Raw genomic sequence first — 24,025 nt, forward strand, 5'->3', positions numbered from 1 at the left:
CACCACAGCATGAAGAATGTGCCCAGGGATGAGATACAGCGTCAGACACGAGATGCAAGTTTTAAAGACATCCAACTTTATTAGGAGTAGGTTGCTGTCACCTCAGCAGCCAGCTCCCATGTATACACAGTATACACGCTCAGCCAGTCCCCAGACCCTCTCATCCTTCTGCAGTACACAAAATGCAAAAGTAGTTAACCCATAGGGGAAGAGCCTCTAGCATTGGTGTCTAGAGTCTCCAGGAGCCGACTTCCAAACTGGGCTCCTTTCAGCCCCCTCCCCAACATGACATGGTCCATAAAAGGAGGGTATTTGGGTCTAAATCCTCCAATCAGTGCACACAATAGGCAGAAGAGACTAGGGGATCCCAAACCAAAGTCTTACTGGTCCATAACCTGATGAAGACGTTCCTGGAGCCCCCCAGAACGTCCTCCCCTATAGTTGTGAGACATCACTTTGACTTTTTATTCCATCATTAGAAACCTGTGCCCTCGCCCCATCTCTGCTCAGCAAGGGGTTGACAGAAGATGTACAAAGGCAAGACGAACTTACAAAGCTGTCTTCGTCATACTTCTCTTAAAAAGAAGAAGTTTAAAAAATAAAAAAAAAATTAAAACTATTGTGACAGAAAAAGAGTGTGAACACCTGGCATGTATCAGGAACAAGAGTGGCCAACCCTCCTTGAAATGACTTGTAAAACAGCTGACAGCAATGCTACTCTGTTAGAGGCCAGTCACCTCGGTGAGGGCACCTCACTGCCCACCTGCCTGTACCTCTACCTCTTCTACCCAGCCCAGCACTACCTCTCCTCACAGGGAAAGAATGCACCAAGCACTGGGTACCATGCTCTCCTCAGCTAGCAAGGCTCCCCTTTAGCCTCAGGCCTTGGGGACCTTTTGTCTCTACAGCTCTGAAGTACTCATTCCTCCCACCCCACCCCCACCCACCCCAATGCTGTCCTTCACAGCCCAGCCTCAAAGGGTCACATGCCCTTCGCCCACTGTAGGAGCTCTGTCCTAGGTCTCCAGCCCAGAGACAGAGCAGGGTTAGAATAACAGTCTAGAGTAGTAGTTCTCAACCTGTGGGTCATGCGGCCCCTTTGGAGGACAATCAACCTTTTCACAGGGGTTGACTAAGACCATCGGAAAACACAGAAATTTACGTTAAGATTCATAACAGTAGCAAAATGAGTTATGAAGTAACAATGAAAATACTTTTATGGTTGAGGGTCACCACAACATGAGGAACTGTATTAAAGGTTGCAACATTAGGAGGTTGAGAACTACTGCTCTAGGGGCAAAACAGGCCCACTGGCTGCTGTGTGGATTTTGACTCCCTGGAAACATGTAAAAGGATTGACAAAGACTGCTATCCTCCATGTGAAGACAAGGGTTTTGGTCTCGTCTCCATCTAACCCTCCACTGAGGTCCTGGATGCACTGCTGATTCTTTGAAGATGCCCTGTATACACTGGAGCTTCCAGGTCTTCAAAAAAAATACCCTGCTATAAGAAATGCCTGGATTTCTATTTCACTGTCATGTCTACAAGGATGACAGATGGGTCTCCAGTAGTCCCAACCGGTGGCTTCCGAGTGTCTCAAGGTCAGGGTATTGACTCTTAGCGTTTCCTAAGACCTGATCCCAAGGAACCTGAGGGAAAAAGACACTCTACCTGACTCCTGTCTTCGTATTTAGGGCCCCAGATGATAGCCAGGCTGTGGGAAGCAGGAAAGCCACACACAAACCCATCTTTATGGTTGGGCACATCCAGCTGAGACTGGTAGAAGCACCAGGTTTCTTCTGTCCTAGAGAGCGTGATCTGAGGTAGCAAACAATGAGCCCCGTTTACCTACCAGAGAGATGAAGGCTGGGAGATGTAATGTAGCATGCCCACAGGAGACAGCAGGAGCCGCCCGAGCGAGCGGAATGCTGACCTGCCAGCACGTGGACACTCAGCACCTCACACTCCCAGGCACCACCACTCCCCCTCAGTGGGTACAGGGCTATGGTCACTTTGGAAGGTCACTAGGGCATCATCAGCCTCCTTACATGTTCCTCGCTAGATGACAAAAGTGTCAGAACTCCTTTTCGCTATCCCAGGATGACATTCTTGAAGGTCAACACCTCCACCCTCTAACCCTACTGAGAGAAGAGCCCTCTAAGCTTTTTTGTTCCTTGCTTCAGCCACCAAATCATTTCCCCTTTGACATGACAAGTATCTGTTTGACATAGTTGCTCTCTCTTGACCAACAAATGGTCCCTGTAGTTTCTCGGGCTGCCTTCAAAGCATCAGGGGCCACAACGAGGCTTCCCCAGCTGGTCTAATGCCCTGGCCATCCAGATTACAAAGTGCTGATCTTCCAAGGAGGATCAAGACTGAAGATGAGCAAACAGGAAAGTTGCGCCCAAATGAACCCAATCTCATTGTCCCTTTGGCTTCTAGTAACCCCTGAACAGTTTTACTGTTAGGTCCACATCAGTCAAAAAACAAAGAAGGTGGAAATCACCACCAGACCCCTGCCTTGTTCAGGGACTGCTCAGAGCTCCTGGGATCACCTGAGGGTGCCAAGCTGCAGGCCATGGCTCTTCCAGCAGCCTGTGACCTCCATTATGGGGGCCAAGGTCCCTGAAGTTCTGCCTGGAAGGCACCCAACTTCCAGGTTCCTTGGAAGCTGGCCTTCAGCACCTTCTGCCCAGCACCCATCTCTTGAAGCCTCTCCCCACAACTGGGCCCGAGGAGCAGGGCATGAGGTAGACTGTGCATTAGTTAGCTTCCCCCTGCCGAGTCCAAGGAGGAAGGAACCTCTCGCCCAGACCCATGGTCCTCATTCTGGATGTGAGTGACACTGTGACACAGACCACTGGCCGCTGTCCTCTGCTCCAGCTGACCACAGCACCAGCACAGCAGCGGGTTTAGAATAGAGGAGTAGAAGAAACAGTACCCCTCAGCAGGGTCTCAAGACACAGAAGTCTAATTCCTGGGGCTTGCGGCGTAGGTCACACTGGTCCCGAGCCAGCAGCCTGCCTCCATGGCCCACACACTTGAGCGGACGCCTCTTAAATCCACGGCCACAGCTCTTAGAACAGGGCGACCAGTTGCCGAGCTCCCAGGTTGGGCAGGGCTCACCACAGGCTCGCTTCTCCACTGGCCGATGGTCTACATCACAAGCAGAGATTCCTTGCTGCCCTGGGGAGTCCCGGCAGTCCACTGCTCGCTTCTGTAGGCCACTGCCACAGCTCACCGAGCAAGGCCCCCAGTTGCCTGCCACCCAGCGCGCAGGAGGCCTGTTGTCTGGCTGCTCTACTTGGTTGGAAAGGCTGAGAACACTGTTGCGCAACACTGGGGGACCCCGAGGGTCCTTGGGGCGAGAGGATTTGTCCTCCCGAGGCTCTTTGGGCAGATAGAAGGAATAACGTACACGGGGCGGTGTCATCTTCCCCACGGACAGGACCTCCACGGTTAGTGGCTCCAGGATGGGTCGAGACGCCTGCAGGCTCTCCACCGCAGTGCCAGTGCCACTATAGCGTAGCACACTGCCCTTTACCACCAGGTCCCTCTCTACAGCAGATACCACAAAGTGCCCATTGAGCAGGTATTTGCCTTGGCTGTTCTTCAGGGCCAGATAGTTGTCATCCCCAATGAGCCCCTTGTAACCACGCTGGCGGATGTCAATGCTGGAGGCGCCTGCAGGGATGGCCACTACAAAATTGTAGCCGTGCCTGGAGGAACGAGATTGTACATTATACAGGTGCCCGAACTAATGCCCTCCATCTCCTTCAAAGTAATAACTGATTGTGGGGTTGGGGCAGCATAGCACAAAGCTCATTAACCAACACCAGCCCAGGGTCAAGGAGGCAGAAAGCTGAAAGCTGGGCTGAATGACTAGGCTGTAGGACCTTCTGGTCTTGTCTCCTTGTAAATTTGTCTTTTTGGGTGAATCCAAAATATAGTAAAAACATGTTTGAGGCTACCACTTCCCCTCGCCTCACTGTTGGTCTCAGAATAGTCCCAGCATCTCTAAGTCTATTCTCTCGCTCACTAAAATTCTGGAGCTACATAAAACTACACAGCGTTGGCTACTTTTATGTCAACAAGACCTCAAGTTAGAGGTGTCAGAGAGGAGGGAGCCTCAACTGAATAAATACCCCCATAAGATCAGGCGGTAGGCAAGTCTGTAGGGCATTTTCTTAATTAGCAATTGATGTGAGAGGGCCCAGCTAGAGCCCATAGCCACATACCACAAAACTGTTGGGGGCAGGGGGCATAAAGGAGCCCATAGAACATAAATCACAGTGAGTAGCACCTGACACAGAGAATTCGAGAGGCATCAGTTCCATCGGACGAGGACCAAAAGGATTTAAGTGTACAGTGCTCAAGCCCAAGGTTGGTTATTTGGATGCATTCAAGTAATGAGCTTAGAGTCAGGGTCAGGGGTCTTGACTCAGATACCAATCCCCTTTAAGTAAGTCAGCTAGTTGCTACGGGTTGCTGAGTCCTCATCTACACAGGGTGTTATGGTTCCATCAAGTTCCTCTAACTCCTCATGTATCCAGCCCTCTGCACATCCTTCAGAACAACAGCTTTAAAAAAAACAAACAAACAAACTTGCATCTACAACTGAGCTCTGAGAAAAGGATCAGGGGAACCTCCCTGTGCATCCCCCCAGGGGCTCAATAGAGGATATCATATCGTCATATCCAAAGGGGACAGTCCTACTCCAGAAAGATTTGGACCCAAGAAAGTCAGGACAGGAATTGAAGCAGGACAGGAACCTGGAGGCAGGCGCTGATGCAGAGGCCATGGAGGGAGGCTGCCTACTGGTTTGCTCAGCCTGCTTTCATAGAACCCAGGACAACCATGGGCCCTTCCCCATCAACTGCTAATTAAGAAAATGCCCTACAGACTCACCTACACCTAATCTTATGGGGGTATTTATTTAGCTGAGGCTCCCTCCTCTCTGACACCTCTAACCTGAGTCATGTTAGCATAAAACTAGCCAGCACAGTGCAGCTCAAAAATGCTAGACAGATGCTAACAGCATTCCCATGTCTCTGAATCTCATCTCCTGTTGAGGAGTGTCTTTATTCGGTCATCTTGGTATTCATCTTTGTTGGATGGATGGATGGATGGATGGATGATGGATGGATGGATGGATGGATGCATAAACACATGGATGGATTGTCCTCCCATAAAGAGCATGAGTGGCCAACAGTAATAATATGCCCATCCTTACATTCACTGCACTCTAACCCAAGCTTTCAATGCCTACGAGTAATTCTACTTCCATCAAGCCACCCACTCCCCTTGCCTGTACCCTTCAGGGCTCAGAACTTACATAGGCTTGGTGAAGAGTCCTGTCACCCTCTTGCAGCTCTTATTGTCTCCACCACACACGCCACATTTGTCAAATTTCTTCTTGGAGCCCAGGTTCCCATCACAGCCAGCCTTGATGCACTTGCCTTGGACACAGACCGAGGTGGAGTCGGGAGTACACAGCGTACCATCCACCACCTGCAGCATCCCCAAAATAGAAGGGGAGAAAGGCAGCTCAGTGAGATGCTGCTCTGAGGGTCAGACCCTGACCAGTCTCCTGTCACTGCACACTTACCTTAGGTGCTAGCACATAGAAGTAGCCAGTACCATTGGCTCGGCAGATGAGCTTACACTTGTCACGTGGTGACACGCCGGAGTACTTGGGTACCCATGCCACAGCTAAAGTGAGCCTGTTGGTACTGTGGTTGTAGCCATTGAAAGCCTCACACTGCTCTTCCCGGAAGCTCTTGCCAGAGGCTGGACAGGGAGGAAACACATAAAGACAGTTGAAAAGAGGAGCCAAGTTAAGTACAAAAGACAACGTCCCTCTCAAAGGTGCCAAGCTCTCAAAGCCCCACTGCCTCTGTGACAGTGTGGTAGTCGTCCCTCATCTCGTAAGATTAAAACAGCCTGGAACCAAAAGATACCATATACAATAAGACATCTCATAAGCAAGGAAGGGGAGGGGGGGGATGTTTGCCCGGATACCGGGAAAGGGAATAACACTTGAAATGTATATAAGAAATACTCAAGTTAATAAAAAAAAAAAAGACATCTCATAAGCAATGTGTCACCTTCTCCAGTAATCTAGTCTCAAATTCCCTCTCTAACAGGTGTCTTAAACAATTTTTTGGATGATGAAACTGTTCAGCAACCTATTAAGTCTCTTCTTGTTACATTGTTAAACGCCTTACAGAAATGACATCATTAACAAAAGTTACATTGATTAAACAACTATTGAGATACTTTGAAACATACTTCTGATAGATGTATTCTTTGTAATGCATTAAAAAGGCAATATTCGGGGCTGGGGATTTAGCTCAGTGGTAGAGCGCTTGCCTAGGAAGCGCAAGGCCCTGGGTTCGGTCCCCAGCTCCGAAAAAAAGAACCAAAAAAAAAAAAAAGGCAATATTCAATGACCATGCAAATAATTTCTGTGATTTTGACATAAGGAGGAACATAGTGGCATTTTTGAGAATTCTTCAACAATTGAAGTACCGTATTAAAACAATATTCATAGTTTCAACTGATGTCAAAGTCACAAACATTTCTACTTCCATAGTCCTTTGTTGCCTAAGTGGTTTCCGATGAAAAGATTAAAAGGACTGAACTGAGTAGGCAGATCTTTGTGGGTTCAAGGCCAGTCAGGGATACATAGTGAAACCCTGTTTCAAAAAAAAAAAAAAAAAAAAAGCTAAATCTATAATTCAAGGGGAAACTACGTTTTAGATGGAAGGGTCGTTGAAAATTAAAATGTAAAATTTCTCCACCAAGTTCATAGACTCTGAATTCCTGCTTAAAAGATAGGCAAGTAAAAAAAAAGCAATGTAAAAACTATGAAGACTTCTAAAGGCCTAGCCCTCCACTCAGTCTCCCAGTCTAAGCACCAAAAAGAAAACACCTTTGCCGAAGTTGAACGGCTAACGGAATGATGCGAAGGGGCGTCTGCAATTTTCTCATACCAGCTCTTTCCTGGATCTTGACTGCAATATTTGTGACCAAGAATGACCTCCAGCCACACGGCCCAGACGCCCAGGCTGCCGCCGCCCTGTGTCTCACCTGAGCTGGGGCAGGGCTCCAAGTTGCAAGATCGGTATTTCACTCTCACTCCCTCGCAGTACTTCCCGCCGTTGGCAGGGGTAGGGTTGCTGCACTGCCTCCGGGCCAGCTGCACGCCCCCACCGCAGGTGCGCGAGCAGGGACCATAAGGCTCCCACTTGGCCCAAGAGCCGTCCACCTGTGCGGAAGAGCAGGTTACACTCCGGCAGGCCCAGGTGCCACACCCAGCCACTCACCTACGGAAGCTCCCGGAAAAGCCTATCCGTTCCCGGCCCACCGTACTAGAATGAAGTCCACCTTGTATCATGAGAGAAGGAAGGGAAGGAGGGAGGGAGGGAGGAAGGAAAGAAGGGAGGGAGGGAGGGAGGAAGAAAGGAAGAAGGGAAGGAAGGAAGGAAGGAACAAGAAACAAAGAAAAGCAAACAATCTGTATGTTCAAGATCCACCCAACACTTAAATTGGTTTGTCAGCAAACACTAACTGTTCCCAGTTACAAATGAGTTCTCTGAAGAGGCATCTTGGGCTGTGAGCCCAGAGAACCGAGTTTCACTGCCTCTGCCTGTTCCACAGGAGTGGGCTTAGCTGATGGCCAAACCACCTTAGGTCTCACACTTCACCTGCCCAAAATGAGGCCAGAAATAATTAGATCTGAGGTTAGATGGCAGATTTAAATTGAATGAGTGCCTCTGGCCTGACTCCATGACGGATTTCCAAGTCTTTTCCTGTGTGCAGTTCGTGTAACTACAGTAATCTCCAGACCTTGGTCAGGTGCAGCCACCAGCCAGACCAATACCCAATGTTGCCATGGGTGTTGGAACTCTTCTATGTGAAAATGTTGTATAGTCTGACTTTTTACCAAACCAAACTGATGTTGAACTCCGTCGGGAGCTGCCTATGAGAAAGTTCAAGCAGCAGCTTGATAATTAGCTTTGCTAGGTAACGTGTGTGCCTAGAGAATGTGTTAGAGAGAAGGAAGCATCCCCAAGCCACCGTCCAGCTTTGGGACAAATTACGCAGTGAGTTTGTGGTTGTTGCCATTTGTTCATAAGAGGTGAGGAGAGAAGATTTACAATCTTCATTGTGTTTTTGTAGGATGCTAGTGGAATGGCTTCTCACACCCTGAACACGTGTCACCTGGGCACCGAGCAGCAGCTGAGATGTACAGACTGGCAGTACCCTGTCACTCACAGAGCCTTAGCAGAGCCTGCATTTGGGTAACCTCCAACTAAAGTGCTCTCTCCAAAGTCAGCAGTGAACCACGTCCAGACCTTATTATCTCAGCTTCTCTTCAGGCTTCAGCACTGCACCTACAGCTTCTAAGACAAAAAATCTATTTGATACAATGTTTCCATCTATTTGGACAAAAACTTTGCCTGTGAACCTTCCATTCATTCTTCACTGAATATTTGCTGACTTCCTACTCTACACTTGACACCAAGTGCAGCAAATCCCTGCTCTAAAAGTCACTACCGCCCAGCGAGGGGGGACATAGAAAGTGAGCTGGAGTTTGTGCAGCTGACGTATCTCCCGGGCTTAAAAGTAGGTGGTGGTGATGGTAACAGAAGCCTTTGTGTAAGAGGCTTTTGGGTTCCCAGATTCATGCCTGCCTCAAAGAATAACGGGTATGAGCCAGGTGGGTATTAGGAAAAGAGCATTCCAAGCAGAGGGAGCAAGGAATTTGGCTAAGAAAGGATGCGCCCTACAGGGAGGGTCCAGGGTCATCACAGCAGACCGAGCAGGAACAGCACGAGGAAGCAGAGACTGTGCTGTCTTCTGCCAAGCTCAGTGCAAAGGCCCTGCAGGGTGCGAACAGGAAAGTGGCAGAGTCTAACTCCTATTTTAAAGGGATCCCACTGGCTGCTCTGTTTGTGACAGTCTGTAAGATCAGAAACGCGGAGAGCTGATGCAGAAAGACTGCCAAATTCCAGGCAAGAGGGAATGCGGCCTGGAACGGTTTGACAGCAAGGAAGCAGTGAGAAATGAGGTTCTGAGTCAATTTTGAACACAGGGTCAATGGGAATGGCTAAGATATTAGATGCTAAGCGTATGAGAAAATGGGTTTTGGCGTAAACAAGTGGAAGGTACAGTTGCCAAAGCCGGTTTAGGGGATGTGGTGAGGAGCCCATTTTTATAGCTGCTGTGTTTAAAATGTTTATCAGGTGTCCAAATGGACTTGCCAAGATTCATTTAAACATAGAAGTAGTTTGGGGCTGGAGACGCGGCTCAGCGGTACACGGCCTATCTGTGTGCACAGGGAATGACACCCGAGGTTGACCTCTGCCCTCCACACTTGTTACCACCCTTCTGAGTCTCCAGAGTTTTTATTTGAACTGAGACCAGTGAGCACAACTATACATTTGACTCCAGCCACATTCACCTATGCAGGCACACATGCGGAGAGAGAACCGGACTGAGCCAAGGTGGTGGCTAATCTAAGAGGCTATGACACAGAGAGATGGGGAGGGGGTCAAAGGTGATTTTTGACCAATGGACTGCAGCCTCTCAGCACAACAGGGAAGAAGTAGGGGGGGGGTCATGGGAAGGAAACAGAAAGACAGTTATGTGAGCGACTATAGGTTCAGACTGAAGAATTGCTGGAATCCAAAAATCTGGGTGGTAATAAGTGGAACAATTTGACACCAGGACAGATAGATGTTTTGAATGAGGATGCTAAAGGTGTCCCTCAAGGCTGCAGTCACTTATAGAATAATCCACTGGTCTTTGACTGATCAAGGTAGTGTCCCCCATGACAGGGGACTAGACTGCGGTCTCTCTGGCAACCTGAGTTACCTATTGTTTTCTCGTCATGAATATTTCTTAAAGCCCCAAACTTGGAATTGGCCTGGTAAGTAGGTGCAGGTTTGGTTAACTATACATTCTCAGGTTTGAGAAAAGGATTTTGAGAAAATAACACTGCACCACAGCCATTTCCAGACCATGGATGGATTCGGTACTTGAAAAGCACGCATTTGTAATGCTGTCACTTTGCACTTGACCTGACCGTGTCTTCTCCCAACCATGGGCAAGGGTAGGAGGGGCACTCATCCCCAGGGTCAAGCATGGGCTTCCTGCTCCTGCTGGAAAAGTACAGATGCCTTTGCCTCCCTAACACAAGGCCTAAAGAACATAAACTCTGAATCGCATTCAAAGAAGACTTGGAGTGCTGTGGGTCCAGATTAATTGCTAGTCTTGTTTATCTGGAGGGAAACTTTTGTTCAGTTATACTTCCTCTTAAAAAAGAAGCACACGTGTATCTGAGTTCGGGATGTGACAGGTCACTGAAGTACATACTCTGGGTTTGCCTCATCTCACTCCTAAGCCTGGCTCATCTGTGTGAACCACCCCCTGGGGATGGAAGGAAGATAGAGCCGGGGTGAGAGCTACTCACATTAAGACCTTTAGTTCTATGCCAGAGCTCTTCCCCACACAGGAAAGCCCAGGGCTTAGAACTAAGAATCCCCAGTCCTGCCCAAAGCCTCTCTTGTATACAAAGCCTCATGACATTACCTGGCCCGCTATAGTGTTTCTCCAGTCTTAGTGTCAAAAAGAAAATAGGGGACCGGAGGTGACATGGGGGTTCATTAGATAAAGTATTTGCTATGCAAGTACCTAGATCCAGACCTCCAGCACCCGCATGAAAGTTTGCTGTGGTAGGTGCCTGTGACCTCAGAGCTACAGAACAGAGATAGGTACAGCCCACAGGCTCATTAGAAAGTGCTTGATTCAGTGAGAGACCCTGCCTCAAAAAAATAAAGTGAAAATTCAGTTGAGGAAAACAATCTGGCATAAATCTCTGTCAAATGCACTTGGACAGGCACACACAAGCATAAATCACACAAACGCACACACACACACACATCCCCGCACACACATGTATACATCACACACATGAATACATCACACACTCATACATAAATGCATATCACACACATACATATTCATACACACACATGTCACATGTAAGCATACACCACACATATACATCACACACATACACACACGAGAGAGAGAGAGAGGGAGAGAGAGAGAGAGAGAGAGAAGGAGAGAGAGGGAGAGAGAGAGAGAGAGAGAGAGAGAGAGAGAGAGAGAGAAGTCCACAGACAGAAAATGGAGGCACTGCAATGGAATGTGGCACAGTCATAATGTGACCAGCAACTTCCATCCAAACCAAGGCAATGGAGGCCCAGGCTCATCCGTCTCCCAGCATTCCCTGACACAAGAGCTCACCCGGTACTTGTTTGGGTTGTGTCTCTCCACGCAGGCTCCCTTGAGGCAGAACTTGCCCTCACCACAGCTGGTGCCATCTGCCCAGGGGAAGTGGCGAGTCTGGCACACCATCTGCCCCTTGGCCTTGCCGGTGCACCACAGCTTTGTACAGTACTGCATATATGGGCAGGGCTTAGAGCCCACCCCAAAGGCCAGCTCGCACTGTTGGCTCAAACTGTAGCTTGTGCCTGGCAGGTCCTCAGGCAGGGTGATGGGCTTGCTGGGCTGGTCCAGGAGGCAGTCACCTGCATAGATCCAGGGCCATTAGTTGGGACAAGCTGGAAAAGGTGAGCCTGGCTGGCTTATAATGTAAATAGTAGGGAGAAAGTGAAGCAAGAGATAACTAAACTAGGTGAGGCAGAACCCAACTCCTTGTCACCTTTCGGGTACAGAGGACATCTAAAGGGATAGTAAACATTGCCACCGAGCCCTTCCCACTCAGCCCTGCCCCTCTCCACCACCTGGCTTACCGTGCCCGCTGTCCAGGAAGTCGGTGATAATGGCAGCACTGCAGGCTGACCAGGGGTTGGCACGGTCGATCTGGATGAGTGTCGGAGACATCATGTGGTTGGCTCTGAGCTTCCCAAACACCTCCTCACACACCTTCACGTTGTCATGGGGCATGTTGAACACATGGCCTGTGGGATGAAGCAAAATGATTCATGGGGCAGGAGCAAAGATCTGAGAATGGGCAGGAAGGGCTGCAAGAGGCAATGGGAGAAGCAAGAAAGCCCTGCAGTGGTTTTCAAAACTGGCTATCAGCACCGTCTGTTTTGTAGATGACCTACAGACCCTGTGCTACCATGTGTCTCCTATCTCCTCCCTTGGGCTGTGAGCTAGGTAAGGACAGGAGTGTGTCACCTTGTCTTTAACATATTCCACCCCAAGTACCCAAGTGTCAACTGGGCTACAGCAATTAGACAAGAATGAAAGCCCACATCAAGGCAGCTTCTGGACCCAAGAAAGGATTCCCTACATCTCCTGAAGAGGAGGAAGCAGAGGTAAATATTTCCTCTCCCACCAAAGCACCCAGTGCAAATCCAGATCAACCCTGGAGGAAAGCCTCCCTGCCTCCAGCCTTACCCAGCTCATGGGCAGTGGTGAAGGCCGACGGAAGCCCATCGTCCTCGATGACAGAGCAGCTTCTCTTGGGATCACACATGGTGCCCACATCAGCCATGCCCAAGGTGTCACAGGTGGTAGCCCCGCATAGGTCCTGCCAAGGGAAGAGACGAAAAACCAGACTAAAATTAGACATAGTAACAGAAGGAGCCTGAGGAAAATGAAGGGCATCCTGAGGGTATTCACAGTGGCCAGCCAGACAGAGCTTTCTTGCTAAAGGCCTGTGGAACTATTCATGGAATCAACCCAGGCCAAAGGAGGTGGCCCCAAGAAGAAAGCTGTGTGGCTACAAAGAAGGGTGCACCCTATCCATGAAGTCCTGTGGGAGGAAATGAAGTGGTACAAAATTAAACGACAAGGGCCACAGCTTTATATAGAGAAGGTCAGAAAAACAGTGACTCCCGCAGTAGACTGAGGTTCTGATCATGGCTTCCTGAGGCACATTGGGGTAAAAAGCAACCACATTCGCCATCCACAGGCAACTCTGAGCAGTCTCTATTTTTGTAGAGTGATGACTTTTTGGACAACTCTGAATTAAGTTCAGATTCCCAGCCACAGGTTGGCCGGCCAAAGATCTAACCCCCGCCAGAGACTTGGCTTCCTTGAGCTGACAGGAAGCAGAAAGAGGTGGACCTGAGCCACTGTGTACACACAGTTTAATGAGCTACCAAAGCCCGAGGGGAACATAGGCTCAAGAGTTGCAAGGGATAAAAGCTAGAGATCATCACCTAAGCAGAAAGATCTAGAAGCCTGATGCTGCAGAAGGTAGGCCTCCCAGCAGCACACTGTATTAGGAAGCATTTCCAGGGGATGCTAAGGTCTTTTTTCTCAAAGACTTTATTCAGTGTTATAGGCCCGTGAATCATCTGGTAACCTTGAGAACTAAGAAATTGGAAATGGGATAAAACACTCATGCACAATTTGTTTCCCTGAGAAGGTGGATGTTAAGTCAGTCACATCAACAAACTCTTCTTTACGTCATTGTCTTTAAAGCATATGGGGATTTGGTCCTCACGACAGTCTTATCTATTTGTGAAGAGTGGAAACTAAGGCTTGTAATTAATCATGGCCACAGTTCACTAAGTGCTGACACCACGCATGCGTTACACATGCATGACTCTATCTAATCTTCACTGCAGTCCACTAAAGCAAGGGCTAATTATCCCCTCCCACGCACAAGAAGCTGATGCTTCAGGAGTCTCGGATCACATTGCAGAGTCATGACCTGAGGGTCTGTATGCCTGGGGATTTAGATGTCACCACCAGTGGCTCAGCAATACTTGAGAAGACGTCATACTCTTCTGTGAAATCTAGGAGGTCAAGGTAAACATGCATGCAGAACTCTACTCAATTTTGTTCCCTTTGTGTGTGTGTGTGTGTGTGTGTGTGTGTGTGTGTGTGTGTGTGTGTGTGTTTGTGTGTGTCTGTCTGTGTCTGAGTGTGGGTGGGTGGATGTCTCTGTGTATGTCTGTCTGTGTGTCTGAGTGTGGATGGGTGTGTCTCTGTGTGTGTGTGTCTGAGTGTGGATATGTGTTTGTGTTTGTCTCTATGTGTGTGTGTGTGTCTATGGGTATGTGTCTGTGTATATCTATGTATTTATCTTTATGAGTGTACTTGTGTGTGTATATGTGTATATGTGTATGTGAGTGTGTGTGTGTGTGTGTGTGTGTGTGTGTGTGTGTACATATGCTGTTCTGAGGGGGAGTGGGAAGCAGCAGGGTTATTGGGGCCAGAAGGCATGGGTCATAGTACAGTCAGAATCAGCGAAGTTTAATCCAAAGCACTCAGAAGTTTACCACCCGGGCAGTCAAACTCAGCTTCCCACAGGCAGGTGATAGTCACACCTCCTAATGAGTTAACAGTTTTCCTGGCCAAAGAAAATCATGAGGGTGACCAGCCTGAACCCAAGGGGTCAGAGTCAGTGACAGGCACTATGAATGCCCAACCTTTGTTTTCCTGCCTGTGTGAGTGATGTTTCTCTTCCACTTCCAGGAGCTTCGCTAGAGACTTCAAATTCCCTTCCTTTCCCTTCCTTTCCCTTCCTTTCCCTTCCTTTCCCTTCCTTTTCCTTCTCTTCCCTTCCTTTCCCTTCCCTCCCTTTCCTTTCCTTTCCTTTCCTTTCCCTTCCTTTTCTTTCCTTTTCCTTTCCTTTCCTTTTCCTTCTTTTTCTTTCCTTTTCCTTCCTTTCCTTTCCTTTCCTTTTTCAAAGGCCTCATGTTCTAGAAAGCACTCCCCCAAGAGCTCTAAAAAGCTAAGAAACAACCACTGTCAAAATATCACAGGCAAGCTTGGGACAGGAGAGAAAAAGGGAAGATCTGAGAGAAACACATAGTAACGGAACAAAAGTTCGGCCAGAGCACCGTGTCCCTGAACACCAAATCACAGGATCCCAGTTGGTGGAGGTGGTGACCTGGAGTTGTTAGCCCTATGAGTGAAGCCCAAAGCCTATAGGACAAGCACATTCCGTGGTTCCCAGACCACCCACACACTCACCCACGTCCCAAGCAAGAGAAGGGGGGAGACATAGGCACAGAAGCCTAGAAAACTGGGTCCCCGTGCTAAGTGGGTGTGTGTCTTTGGCCAAATCCCTCCTTCCCTCAATATCTGTTTGCTGCCCTGGAAGAGAACCAGTTCTCAACTAGAACTTGAACCATCCGATAGCTTAAGCCTTTCCTTCTTTCTCCAGTCTAAATGCTCAGTACCTTTTGGCACTGTTGGTTACGACAAGAACACAGAGCACTGCCTACTTTTAGAACCATAAGGACCCACTAAGGTACCGGCTAGAGCATGCTGAGCACTATAACTCACAGGGAAACACAGGTTCCTCTGCCTCAACTGTCACTACACTGCCTGTTCCCACCCTGCCCCTCAGAAGTGACCAGAGCAGAACCAGCACTGATGTGAGATCCTAACTCCCCTGTAGCAGCTTCTGTAGCTGGTGGGGGGCGTCTCTGCATCTAGACATCTTTTCTTTACAGAGAGTGAATCTCCCTCTTACACACATGCAATTGTAGGTCCTTCCTGGCCAGGAGCAAGCTCTTCTTTCTGTCCAGAAGCCTCCACTTCATGGATTAAACAAAAGGAACAAGGAAAAGCCAGCAAGGTCCTGAGGGGAAGGGTGTAGCAGGAGACAGAGGTCCCCCAGTCACCAGCCGGTCACCAGCATCTTTGAGGTGAGAAGGCATGCTGCTAGGACAGAGAGTCTGTCCCCCTTCACCCAGTAAAGGAAGCAGACGACAAATCTAAGATGCAGAGCACGGAATGTCTCCACCCTTCTTGAATGAACTTAGAGCCACTTGAATTGCTTTAACCTCCTTAGCTCAGGCACCAGCTCTAAAATACAGAATCTGTCCTGTTTCTTTATCCCAGAAGACGAAGGCACCTTTCAGCCCGGTCCCTACCCAATTCATTCTGTCTGGAAATTTGCCATTTTCTCTTACAGTCACAGTTGCTTTTCCCAGAGGATCCAAGAATCATCTTAGCCAAGAACTTAATCCTCCTATACTCGTTTCCTGACTTTTCCTCGATAGGATTGGTGTTTTAAGTAATTAAGGCTGGCACTCTGTGGTGGCCAGGTCCCTCTTTACCAACATTGCTCCACACACAATTGTTACCAAAATTCCCCACTAACCTTACACTCTTCCTTACCTCCTCTGTTTCACATGTGCAAACTGAGATGCTGTTTTCCAGCAGTACAAAGGGAGAAGAGAAGGGGAACCAAAAAAACCCAAACACAGTTATTTTATTTTAATTTGGCAGGGAAGAATCTATGTGTTCTCATGTGACCAAGTTTGTGAGCCAGGGTCCATCATGAGAACCGTATTCTAGCATCCAGGATGGTCAAAGAACTTCAGAACCAGCCTCTCACTTTGCTGATCAGCAAAGGTAACACACCTAAGGCCGTGTACTATCAAGTGAAGCTTAGGATCTTGAATTCATAGCTTTAGACACTGGGGTCAACACAGCAGTGTTCTTTGCTCCAAATTATATCTAACTAGGAAGGATACCACGATCACCCACAGAAAGCAACAACAGGGCCCTTAACTCATTTCCCACCCTAAGCCATGCCATGTAACACCATTTTTTGGTCCATCGCAAAATCCATTTGTTTATGATTTCTAATTATGGATTTGCTTTTCCAGGAGTGCAATCTGGCAATTCAGAACTTATGCAATTAAGTTAAAAGGGGTATAGGGCAAAGTCCGGAAGGTGGGTTAGCACTATTAACAAATGCGGTGTGATCATTCATGTAAATCCTTCCAGATGTAGAAAAATAGTATTACCGCAAGAGACTAGAATAGTCCAAAGGACAGGAATTTCCTCGCTGAGGAAGAACAGAAGCCAACCCTTGCAGGAAAGCTGGACTTCTCTAGAAACTAGGACTTCAAGAGAGGGCACTTGTCACCTCTATGATGACAGCGAGCCTTTATTGGGCTGCCACAGGGTCCCAGATGCTGCTGCGGCATGAGTTCTACCTGGACTACTTGCTGAATCCCCCTTTTGAAAGAGATGCCATTGCTAAGCCTTGTTTTACAGAAGAGACCCACGTTCGGTGAGTAATTATCCCAGGGTTGCAAAGATCCCCTGGTTGAGTAGAGTAGAGCAGAAAGGTGGGGAGTACAGGCCCTGGACTGAGCTCTAGCTGGGATTCCTTATCGCTTCTGGAGTACAACTATTCCGAGACGAAGATGCAGAAGATACTCAAGAAGGAATGATCAGCCGCCCTAGACCACCAGGTCAAGACAGTGCTGGTGATCATAGGTAGGGAGAGCCCGGGGGAGAGGGAACTGGTTAGATTAAAGGCTAACAGTGGCATATGATATAGGCCATGCTGGTTGAACAAGCGACTGGCTCCTTGCCTCACACCTGCATAGACACTGACCCTGTCCCAGCTGTGCACCCTGTCTTCTGACTCCAGAGTGGATTAACATGCTCCTTGAAGGGGCCCTACCTTTCGCTAGGGCAAAGCCTCTCGGCAGAGATCCAAGGAGAAGTGCCAGAAGAAATCAACACTGAAGTCTGACAGCCTGAACGTTGGATTAATAGTCCCCAGGCCGAGGCAAAGTACCCAAGTACTCTATAGCTTCGAGCAGCCCACACTTCCCCCTGAACCCTCCATGCACTTGATGAACCACCAGATACATGGGCCTGTGCGGGGCTACAAAGATATGACGTGATCCCTGCCTTAAAGGGATTGGCAAGTACTGGCACCCATAATCCCCACACAAATACAAAGGTATTAATCAGGCAAGTAGGATTGCAAGGGCAATGAGATAGAATGCTTTAAATCAAGACTATCTTAAATTTACATTTTGGCAAGGGAATCTGTATGTACTTGTGGAAGAACAAGAAACATAGCTAGAGAAACTGCTGAGGTAATACAAATGAGAAATGCTCCCATTGGATGACTATGCTAGATGATAAAGAGCTCATCCTCAAAATGGCCCCCACAAGGGAGTATCATGCCGGCTAAAGATGAGGAAAGCAGAGTTCAAATAGACTCACATTCCAGTGACAGGAAGTCCAAGTGCTGAGATTCTAACTCGGCTCTACTCAACTCCAAGCCAGTGGCCTTTTCATTGGACCATGTGTCCAAGTCAAGGAATCAAGACACAGTGGGAAGCGCACTGAGGTGTGGAGGGAAGAAAACAGCCATGGCGGAGTTCAAAGGAAGGTAGAGAGCAATACCTAAGGAAGGAGAGATTGCTTTGGTCAACTAACCCTGTGTTAAAAAGAAGGATTGGAGCCGGAGAGATGGCTCAATCGTTAAAAGCACTTTCAGTTCCCAGCATCCACATGGTGGCTCACACCATCCAGAACTCCGGTTCCACAGGATCCAAAGCCTTCTTGTGACTCAGGAAGGTACCAAGAGCACCCGTGATGCTCATGCACACATGTGGTGAATCATCTAATGCACATAAAATAAACAATGTTTTTAACAAAAGCAGTGGGTGAAAGGAAGGAGGATGAGGCAGGAGGATGAGGACTTTGAAGCCAACCTGAGCTGTGTCGTAAGAAAATATGAAGTAAGAATATGAAGAGGGTGGGGAGGGAGCAAGTAAAGAAGGGCCCCTCTCTCCTAATAGCTTCCAAAGTCTGACTTCAGAACAGAGCCTGATGCAATAGCAATTCCTTCTCACCATGTCGGGAGGTGGATATAAAACACGAATCGTCACTTTACAACTCATAGCTGTTAATCTGAACACTGAATGCACTACCCACTGCAAGTACTTGATTCATAGCAAACATCAAGCTCTGCTTCCTTAAAGATTCTGCTCTGCACAGTATAGAAAACATCCCACTCCGTGCCCAACACATAGGATCTGGAAAAATGGCTTAACAGTTAAGAGCACATACTGATCTGAGCTCAGTTCCCAGCTCCCAAGTCAAGCAGCACAAAACCACTTATGACTCCAGCTTTAGGGGGAATCTTACATGTCTGACCTCCAAGGGCAGATACACTCATTCGCACATGCACATGCGGGTGTCACACACACACACACACACACACACACACACACACACACACACACACACACACACCAGTCCTCCCCCAGAAAATATGGCACCGCTCAAAACCAAATACCACAATAATCAATGTCAGGCTTCGGGGTTGTGAACGGGAAAGTTTGGAGTGTGGATGAAGACTGTAAGACAGTGGAGTCCACCTCGATAATCCCCAAAGGAGGAAGAAGGGAAGGAGAATGCTGTGAAATGACACTGAGCAAAGAGAAATAAAATGCGTGAAAGCAGGAGGGAGATGTAAAGTGCAAGTCATAAAAAGGAAAATGAAGTCATGTCAGAAGAGGGAACATTACAAATAGCGAAGCAGTTGGAGAGAAGGTCATTTATAACAGAGATAGACAGCTCCTCACTCCAGTGCTCCATAAGCCAGGAACCCTTTCTGCACAGAGAGAGAGAGAGAGAGAGAGAGAGAGAGAGAGAGAGAGAGAGAGAGAGAGAGAGAGGGCCCCACAGGGAAGCACTTAACATACTATGCTGTGATTGACAGCTCTTGGTCACACTGACAGTTCCTACGAGGGCTTGGGCCACACCTTCTTAGAATGAACAGCTCCAGCCAGAATGGTACCTGAAAGTCACAGATGCACAAGAGAACGAAGGAATGAATGGACAAAAGCCATTTGTACCACAAAGGGTTACAGAAGCAGCAGAGGCACTGGGCCTAAGAACAGGGGGGGGGGGGGGGGGGCTCAGCAAACCAGGGCCTAAGGAGTCACAGCAGTAAGTACCTGGCATCTGCAGCCCCCATGCAAGGAGAAGCCAGAGAAGTCGCACTCTTCGCAGACATAAATGAGAAGGACTCTGGCTCGATCTGTTCCTGGGCTGACCTCACCCTGCTGTTAGGAGCCTGGATGCTGGCTGCTTTGCAAAATCAGATGTGCTCTCTTTGTCCACGAGCTTATTCTGAATCCTTACAGAAACTCTTCCAATTGTCAAAACACTTGCTGTATGATCAATGTATTCTCTCTTCCGGACAGCTAAGGTTCCTGGAGACCACATTTGTCTTGGTCTAGAAAGAACAGCTGTTTGCCCGTGTTCTCATCCAATACTGTACCTTCCCCGGGGAGATTTGTGGGAGGAGGGGTTGTGCCTCAGGAATGAGATGTTCCTAGGACTCTGAGAGCACGGCAGGCCCCAAAATCCGAGCTGGTGAGGAGGTGGGGGAGGAGCTGTTTATCCAAGCTTGACACTGGAACCTTGATGACCCTCTAGCTTTACCCTCTAAATACCTAAGAGAAAACCAGCTTCTCACACTCACATCCACACATCACCGCTCCTGACCCAAGTGGCCGTGCTGCTTTTACCCACTATGCTCAGATGACATGGCCCACTGGGGGACCACCACTGAGAAACAGAAGCTGCCATGCTGTTTGATTGCTTCTTCAGAAAGACCACCTCTTCTGATGGAGCGGCCTACTTTCCCAGCGGGGGCTCTTCTCGGGGTGGGCTCCAAAAGTCAGCCTTAACTGGACTGAGCTCTGATACTCTAGAGCCAGGGAGTGACCTCCACAGGGTCATCTCAGGTAGCGGAAGGGACAGCAGCTGCTTCACTCATTAAGATATCCTGTCCTTGGCCTTTGCTTTTTCTCCCAGCAACCTGGGTGCAGAAGCTGAAGCCTCTTCCGCAGTTTCCCCGTGACTCAAGCAGGGCTTCTAGGGCTGGGGCTGCGGCCGCTCAACAGACCTCAGTTGGAAGAATGAGCACAAGGAAACAAGGCTCGGGCCAAAGACCTCCCTAGAGAAACCAGGTGGTGGGAGGAGAAGAGGCTGGGAAAGGAGGAAGTTCCAGCGCAAGAAAGGACTAGCCGTGCCAAATGGGTTACTGTGGAAGACTCCGGCTCCAGCTCGTGGGCGCCAGACCAACTCTAAGTGGCCGTTTAGAAACAAGGAGACTGAGAGCCATGGAGGTAACAAAGAACCCTGTACGGTGGCCAGAATGCCGTGGTTCTGATGATAAAAAATAAATAAAAACAAGGATGCTGCAGGGATTCAAATCACAGCTCCAAAATCAGAGAAAGCAGGGCATTTGGATGACTCTTCTCCAGCGTCTAAAGAATTTCAGGAATCCAGATCTTCACAGCACCCAACTTTTAGGTGAACATTTAGGGATCTAAATGTTCACAGGTTAATAGCTTCTTGAGATAGAAGATCTGCTAAAGACGCTAGGAAGGCAGGGCTCTCTTCCCACATCTAGATCTGTCTCTAGTCCCATCTTCCCAAGCCTGCAGCTGGACTGTCCAAATACTCTCGACTAGGCTCACACCACCTTGCACAAGGGCAGAGCAGAAGTCCTGCCCTCGACGGAGGGTCTTCGGACTAAAGCGTAAGCACTCTTACCTGCTCTACTGCTTAGAACACAGCTAGGTGAACAGGTCACCATCTACTAACAAGGATCAGAGAAAACTGAAAGGCAGTTTCCCCAGCTCAATTCTAAGTGAAGCTCCAAGTGAAATGGCTCCAGTTCCAACAGGTGGCCTTCCGAGACTGCGCGCTAGGAATCCTATGGACAAGGCCCAACAGAAAAGGATGTAGGGAAAAGCGGCGGTGGAGCGTATACTCAAGTCTGGCCTTTCACAGCAACTCACAAACTATTGCCATGATCCCCTCCATCTCAATCCAGGATTCCCAGTCCCAAGATAGAGAAAGAACGACATGTTGCCCACTAGAAATGTAGCGGGCACTGACCTTGAATCTCCTTCCAGTACTCCATCCAGCAAACGTTAGCCTGCTAGGAGACGTCAGAGAAAACTTAGCCACCCACAGAGGAGAGGGGAACGAGTTCCCATTCCCACCATCTACAACATCATCCTCATAGCGCCTCCTATCGGCCTCTAAGACAAACTGCAGCTCAGGGGCGGCAACTTCCCAGGTTCCAGCCCCTCAGTGCCTGGTCCAGAAGGCGCTGATTGGCCCCATCAGGACAACACCTTCGGAAAAAAGCAGGATCTCCTCCAACCTCCCAGAAACACATGAGGTGGAAGCTCTGCTGAGCCTAGGAGAGGACTCTATTTAGAACTTCCATTGCTAGGATTCGAAAGAAACCAGTTTAAAGGGGACATTGGGTGTCTCCAAAGGGGACAAGGATCTTTGGAGTTCTAAACTCAATGACCCTAAGAAAAATAGGGTTGAACCCAAAGAGGTGACAGATCAACTCACCTGTCTGGTGAAGAGGATGGCTGTGTCCCAGTACTCGGGGTGCTTGTCGCTCACTTTGTTCAACTTTTTCTGCCAGGCACAGAAGTTGCGCAGAGTCAGGGCCGCGTTGCCTGTGACCTTGGGCCCAGTGTCACGATCTCCTAAGAGTAACACCTTGACCACAACGATGTTGATAGGGTTGAGGATGCTGGGGTGGCGGTAGAGTCGCGCCGCCGTGGCCAGCAGCGTCAGCAGATAATGTTCCAAATCCGCGCCGTGAAACTTGACCATTGACTCGTCCGCCACCACCAGTGTCTCCACGTACCGTGGTATAGACACGAAGCGCTTGGCGCGCCCAGACCTGCGCCGGTTGTGGCTTTCGCCCACGCCCGTCCGCCGTGGTTTATAAGGGTCCAAGGCCCTCAGGATGGCGGGGTTCCAGCCCGAGGCCACCCCGCAGCGAGAGGTAGGGTCTCCGGAAGGCCCTACGGGAGCACCCCGGCGCTGGAGAAGGTGTGCGCCCTGGCTATGACGCTGCGCCTCAGGCGCGCTGGTGTTGGGCAGAGGGCTAATGACATACTCCGCACCTTGGTAGCCAAAGGCTCCGCGGAGACCCCCGCATAGGCTTACAGCAGCAAAGGAGTCTGGCTCCGCGTTCACATACCCGGAATAGAAGCAGCGTCGCAGGTCTAGAGAGCTGCCAGTGAGCCTCTGCAGGGGGACACCTAGATACTCAGTAGCAAAGGCGGGAGCCAGGAACTGGGCATCTGGCGTCAGGTGTAGATAAAAGTCCTGCTGAAAAGCTGTGATCTGAAAAATGAGACCCTGATCCCCGGAGTCCTCCGTACCCCTCCTGTAGTAGTGGCGGCCATTGATGTCCGGGTCCCGTCGGATTGGAACGACCACCTCCCACTCTGGCTCGGAGCTGCTAGCAGGTCGCCAGGCAAGAGCCAGGATTGAGATGCCCAGTAGAAGCATGGCGCCGGGCCGCGCACAGACGCGCTCTGGGATGAAACTTAGCCCGGCTCCCACGGCAAGCACTGTCCCCTTGTAGCCCACACACCAACGCCCGGGACAATGGGCAGTTCCCAGAAAGGACAGCCAACCAAGTCCGGGAGACTCCTCCCAGAACAGCGAGCGTGCACAGGGCAGCCCGCGCCTCCTACCTGTTCCTCCCTAAGCAAAACGCGCTCTGGGAGCTCTAGTAGGATCGCTGTCAAGTGCACAGGCGAAAATTTGCGGTGGAGAAGTGACGCGAGGTGGCGGGCTGCTCTGCGAACCGTAGCCGTTCGCGGTGCAGCAAACTAGGCGCTGGGCGAGCCTATTAAAGGCCCCCTCCTCTTTGGACTGCCCAGTCAGCGCCCCTCCCCTAACTCCTCTCCCAGCCTCCCAGAGCTCGCAGCCTGGAGCCTCCAGGGGCCACTGGAGAACTCGGTCCCGCCTCCTGAGCAAGAGCCACTTGGAGGGGAGGGAGTGGCGTTATGCTGAGGCAGGAGGCGTGGGCTGACCTAAGAAACGAACGCTGGAACCTACTCGCGGTTTTTTGCGCTAGGTACCCCAGTGAAGAGATGCATCAGTTACTACTGCCTTGTGGACATCTGTGAACTCCCTGAGTCTTAGCCTTCCCAAGGCAGCTGGCTCCGGGAGCACAGCACTGACCTCCTTTTCCAGACCCACCTCTTTCCTCCCATTGCAAAAGCTCCCACCCTGCTTCTTAACCATCAAGTCTCCAAACGGACCTCAAACTGAGGAGGGCCCTTTAAACGTCCTAGTGTTGGGAGAACAACCTTCAAGAAATACAGCCAGTCCTTCTTGAACCCAGAGCCACCCGGGCCCACAGGGGCTGCCCTGTGGGGTCAGCACTGTGCTAGATGGGCTCAGACCAGAC

The 24,025-nt window shown here is 49.5% G+C and overlaps 1 protein-coding gene across 5 annotated transcripts; it reads right to left on the reverse strand.

Moving 5' to 3' along the window:
• Positions 1–53: 53 nt before the first annotated feature.
• Adamts15 (ADAM metallopeptidase with thrombospondin type 1 motif, 15) lies at positions 54–23,436 on the reverse strand. Of its 5 annotated transcripts, XM_039081019.1 has the most exons (9): positions 19,731–21,633; positions 19,476–19,570; positions 12,442–12,574; positions 11,829–11,996; positions 11,320–11,603; positions 7,093–7,270; positions 5,609–5,790; positions 5,336–5,511; positions 54–3,719 (listed from the first exon to the last, which is right to left on the reverse strand). In XM_039081019.1, exons 3-9 carry the CDS (start codon positions 12,536–12,538, stop codon positions 2,945–2,947), a joined length of 1,860 nt encoding a protein of 619 aa, XP_038936947.1. In that variant the 5' UTR covers positions 12,539–12,574; positions 19,476–19,570; positions 19,731–21,633; the 3' UTR covers positions 54–2,944. The 5 variants fall into 5 exon arrangements, with proteins under 5 accessions (XP_038936947.1, XP_038936949.1, XP_038936948.1 ...); XM_039081021.2 differs by lacking the exons at positions 19,476–19,570; positions 19,731–21,633 and adding an exon at positions 21,688–22,115; XM_039081020.1 differs by lacking the exon at positions 19,476–19,570.
• Positions 23,437–24,025: the final 589 nt, after the last annotated feature.

Source organism: Rattus norvegicus, chromosome 8 (genome assembly GCF_036323735.1).
Source record: "Rattus norvegicus strain BN/NHsdMcwi chromosome 8, GRCr8, whole genome shotgun sequence".
Taxonomy (NCBI): Eukaryota; Metazoa; Chordata; class Mammalia; order Rodentia; family Muridae; genus Rattus; species Rattus norvegicus.